At 45.6% G+C, this 1,589-nt stretch overlaps 1 protein-coding gene across 1 annotated transcript; it reads left to right on the forward strand.

Moving 5' to 3' along the window:
* The first annotated feature begins 658 nt into the window (after window positions 1-658).
* On the forward strand, window positions 659-1,312 carry LOC110265863 (uncharacterized). The gene is made up of 2 exons (XM_021109297.1): window positions 659-706; window positions 899-1,312. The coding sequence occupies exons 1-2, from the start codon at window positions 659-661 to the stop codon at window positions 1,310-1,312; spliced, it is 462 nt and encodes a 153-aa protein (XP_020964956.1).
* Window positions 1,313-1,589: the final 277 nt, after the last annotated feature.

Raw genomic sequence — 1,589 nt, forward strand, 5'->3', positions numbered from 1 at the left:
GCTTTTATTTGAGGGAACAAAACTTGTATAAGCCCTTTTGAACTACAGTCTTCTAATTGTCGGTATATATGGCTAGCCGGCTTGAACTCCGCGAGTCGTGGCTAGATCTTTATGACATTATACTATGATATTTTGATATAAATTGTATCTATTTCTTGTGCTTTAAGTTAGTTGCTCCGTTTATGCATTTTGCGCTTTTCTTACCCTAACTTTGAGCTTTATTCTTTCATCGGGCTTCTAGATTATATTATTCTTTCTATATAAATATGTATAAGCCTTAGAATTGTCGTAACCTTTGGTTAACCCTTGCTTTACGGCTAGAGATAAGGCTTGGGTTAATTGGGGTGTTACATTTAGTGGTATCAGAGCGGTTCGTCCTCGTGAACCTGAGGGATGAGCCGATTGTGCTTCGTTGCATACTCTGTGTATCTTTTTCTTTGATGCTATTAGGTTATCTACTTGATATTGTATAGCATGCTTGTTTGTGAGTGGCTGTTTGGGATAATGGAAGCACTAGACTTTTGATATTGAGACTGATCACCTTGATATCGATTGTTTGGTGTAGACAGGAACCCTAATGGCTACTCACGGATGAGGTCGTACACGTTCACGAAGAGAGAGTGGAAACGAGCAATCGGCCGATAACCATGCCGAGTTCATGGCGGCAATGGCGAATCTTGCGAACACCATGGAGGCGAATGCTGCTGTGACTTTACAAGCTGCGTAGAGGTTAGGCCAACCGGCGGGAAATGGAGGCGGAAATGGTGATGACTTAGGAGGTGCTCCGATGACCCTAGCTACGTTTCTTAAAGTTCACCCACCGGCTTTCAGAGGATCGACCAATCCCACGGAAGCGGATAACTGGTTTCAAGCTATGGAGCGTGCACTGTAAGCACAGCATGTCCCGAGCAACCAATACGTGGAGTTTGCTGCTTATCATCTTCGAGAAGATGCCCAGCATTGGTGGCAAGCAGCATGCCGCTTGCTACAGCTTCAGAACGCTGATGTTCCTTGGGATGTATTTCAAACGGCCTTCTACAAGAAGTACTTTCTTGAGTCTGCAAGGGAGGCAAAGGAGATGGAACTTATGCAGCTGAAGCAAGGTTCGTTGTCTGTGGCAGACTGCACCAACAGATTTGAGGAGCTCTGTAGGTTCTCTAGGGTGTGTCAGGGTGTCCCAGAGACCTATGAATGTTGGAAGTGTATCACGTATCAAAGGGGTTTACAGGACGACATCATGACTACTGTGGCTCCTATGGAGATTCACATTTTCTCCGATCTGGTGAACAAGGCAAGAGTGGTTGAAGAATAGACAAAGATGGTAGCCTCGTCAAAGGAGACTTCTGGAGGAAATACTAGTAGGGAGCGTGACGATCACCTTGGACTGAGGGGACAAAACTTTAAAAGAAATGAACACGCTCCTCGACATTTGCGAGGTGAAGGGGATTTCAGAAAGAACAACAATGCTCAGTTCTACATGGCAAAGGGAGATGGTTGATGCTACACTTGCGGATTACCAGGGCACCTTGCTAAGGACTGCCGTAGAGGAAGGAACCGAGGTGTGGGTAAGAGTCAGCATCCAAGCCGTG

Source organism: Arachis ipaensis, chromosome B1, assembly GCF_059453495.1.
Source record: "Arachis ipaensis isolate K30076 ecotype BB chromosome B1, ASM5945349v1, whole genome shotgun sequence".
NCBI classification, from domain to species: Eukaryota; Viridiplantae; Streptophyta; class Magnoliopsida; order Fabales; family Fabaceae; genus Arachis; species Arachis ipaensis.